General features: G+C 35.8%; 1 protein-coding gene across 1 annotated transcript in view; it reads left to right on the top strand.

The window, feature by feature from the left end:
* The window catches only part of plekha7b (pleckstrin homology domain containing, family A member 7b), a gene marked incomplete at both ends in the record, with an annotated part of 75,872 nt that extends 73,455 nt beyond the window's left edge, over window positions 1–2,417 (top strand). Inside the window, one exon of the mRNA XM_079246088.1 lies at window positions 2,293–2,417. Within this exon, the coding sequence (XP_079102214.1) occupies window positions 2,293–2,417 (125 nt within the window). The remainder of the gene's footprint in view (window positions 1–2,292) is intronic.
* Window positions 2,418–3,090: the final 673 nt, after the last annotated feature.

Raw genomic sequence — 3,090 nt, 5'->3', positions numbered from 1 at the left:
ACACACACACACACACACACCCTGACACACTCACACACATATATCTGTCACACGCAGTAACACTCAAGCTGTCAGCATGTGTGGAAGCTTAATATGCATAGTGAAGCTAAGTCAACAATTATAACATTATTTCCAGCATTGAGAAATGCCAGAGAATGTAACCGGTGGCATCTTGTCAGTGCAGACTGAATCAATGACTTTCTCTGCCTTTGGTGTTAAAGTGAGGCCTGTTGGTGCACTTTCAAACCCCTGAATTAAAAGAAGAATCTTTTTCACAGTGTTATGCATGAGAGACTTCAGTGCGATACTGGCATAAAAGCAGGAATATACGTCACTGTAATTATATTACAAGTAAGTAATACTACAAAGGTGTTTTCATTTGATTAATTTATTTTCAAGAGATAAAAAGGTTGCTATTTGTGGAAAACGTATCAGGAATATTTAAACATGTTGTTAGTTTTATGCTGGAAACTGACGTGCAAGAAAGGAAATTTCTTTATCTCGTGCCTCTTCAATTATTTCTTGCTTTTTCTTTCTCTGATCAAATGTTTATTTGATGACAAAGTGGAGAGCAAAAATGAATCTTTTGAAAATTACTCACCATAAGCCTTATATAACAAATGCAGCAGGACACCACTGTCGTTTCTTTGTTTTAGGAAATCCTCTAATCATTCTCTGACTGCGATTGTGAAAGTGAAACAGCAAACAGAAAATACCTTTTTTTTTTTTTTTTTTACCAATATATAGATCAATATATATCAATTATATTGAAAGCTATCTTATCATTTAGAAAATTTCCTAGATATTGATGTTAGGTTGAAATGCCTCAGCAACCCCAAAAGACATAACCAGATCATTTAAGGAAAAAAGACTTCAAATGTGCACATCGTTTGAATGAAAAATCCGTAGTTTTTCTTATTACTTTAATTTTTCCAACATTTATTAGACTTATAAGAATGGTTTATTTGATCATAATTGATTATGATTTGATTCATTGCTGGGTGTATCACCCACCAGTGTAAAAGTTCTAAACTGAAACACACGATCTGTTCTTGTCTATTAACTCAGACTGCAACATCTTAAATGAGTTTTTCTGCACTATTGTCAATTTACCAACTTTGAATCTTAATAAAGAAATGCTTGAGAGTGCAAAACAAAAAAACAAAACAAAAAACAAGTGAGTGACAATATTTTTTATTGTTCCATGATAGATAAAACTAAAAACAGACAAATCACCACATTTAAAAAGTTGAAACCAACCTCTTATGTGTAGTTTTTCCTGAAATGACCATGATTACACTGTTAACTTTTTTTAACCAGTGGACTTATTGATTTGCAAACAGATTTAAGATGAAACTGTGACATCTATCTAATCTTTCTCCTTATGGGGTCCTTTGTTTAACAGGATTTGCAGGAATTCTACATACATGTGATTAAAATGATGTGTAAAAGATGTATTGTTTATTTTAGAAAAAAGAAAAAAAGTCACATTGTAGGAGGACATGTTTTTTGTCTGACCAGTCTGACTGAAAATAAAACCTTAAATCACACGTTTGAAGAAAATCTAATTATTTCGTGTCTTACACTGGACTTTTAGAAGCTTGTAAATATGACAGTCCACCTGAAATAATACAGAAAAGTATGTTTAAAAGTTGAACTAAACATATGTAAGATGTGACTAGGACCTGAGTTAGTACTCTGTGTATACATTGAATTAGACTGATGGGAGAAGTTCAAGCACTAAAGCAAGAGAACATCAGAACTAACATCAGATTATTATCTGGTGATTGTAGGCATTTTTTGTCATAAATAAAAATCTATGCACACAGCTGAACTTATATTTTTTATGGTATCAATTTACAGTCGGCTAAATAGTTTATTTTCAGCTGTGACATCATATATCACATGGAAAACATCCATTACCAACTAAACTGAAAGTGGGCAAATCACCACTGATTATAAAAGAACACAGTATACCTTGTTCAATAAATGTATTCTTCACCTATGCTTGTATACTCAGACAAGCAGAACAGTATTTAAACTATGAGTGTTGCTCAACATAACTGTGCATGGAAACCTACTGACATAAAACCTAATCGCTGTTTCTTGCCCACAGCATCATTAGTACGCACTTTAAAGAAAGTGCACGTGTGGGTGATGCAAACTCTTATAAATGTGCTGTGTTTCCTTTGACAAAACAGTGTGGTGCTCTACCAGCTTATTAACTAACACTGGTGACTAACTACCAGTATTATCTTCTCTCTCTATTTTCCTTTTGTCTTCTCCTTGTAGTCCCACCACAGGTTAACATGCCCTCCCCTCCTCCCCCGCCCCCTCCTCCACCTCCTCCTCTTCCTCCTGTATCTGTGGCGCCTCCTTCTCCTCTAAACAACGGAATTCACTACACTTTTGTGTAATGTGAAGAAGAACGTAAGACCTAACTGCATGTTTTATGACATTCATCTGTTTGAGGCCTCGTGTCTTTCAGAGGTCTCGCTGCATGCTTGCCGCTCTGTTGTGACTGGAGGAAGCACATCTAGGTTAGCGAAGCTCTGCCTCCACTCCCATTATAATCAAATCAAACATCTGCAGGCAGTTTGCCCATCCCGCTGTGATAATTGTGTGTAAATTGTTCTTTTCTTTTTGTACCTCTGCCAAAATATTTATGGATCACGGAGAGAAGACAAGTCTTGAAAGAGCATGGCTGTTTGTAGCATTCTGTGTAATTAACAAAAGAGACACCTTTTTGATTTAGCACCTTGACAGTTCGATATTCAGCCCAGCTGCGTTCCTCAGCACCAATTAGCTCCCCATCTGTAGCTCGGCGGCAATAAATCAAGGAGAAAAAAAAACAAAAACATATCACAATTGTTCCTGTAAATCCACAGAGACGGCTTTTGACTTTTTACACCTTTATTTCAAAGCAAATCTATTCAACAGCCAACATGGGCCAAAAGTATGACACTAAATGTAGTTGTTTATCCACACTGATCAGCTGTAGTTCAATGTCTACCCTGCAAAGGTCATCTTTAATACTCAAGGACTTGTGCTGTTGCATCATTTTCTCTACATTCTTGCTCTGTGCGTAAT

The sequence above is a fragment of the Telmatherina bonti genome (genome assembly GCF_933228915.1).
Source record: "Telmatherina bonti genome assembly, chromosome: 1".
Classification (NCBI taxonomy): Eukaryota; Metazoa; Chordata; class Actinopteri; order Atheriniformes; family Telmatherinidae; genus Telmatherina; species Telmatherina bonti.
Note: the sequence above shows the minus strand (reverse complement) of the source record. Positions and strands in the feature narration are given on the sequence as shown.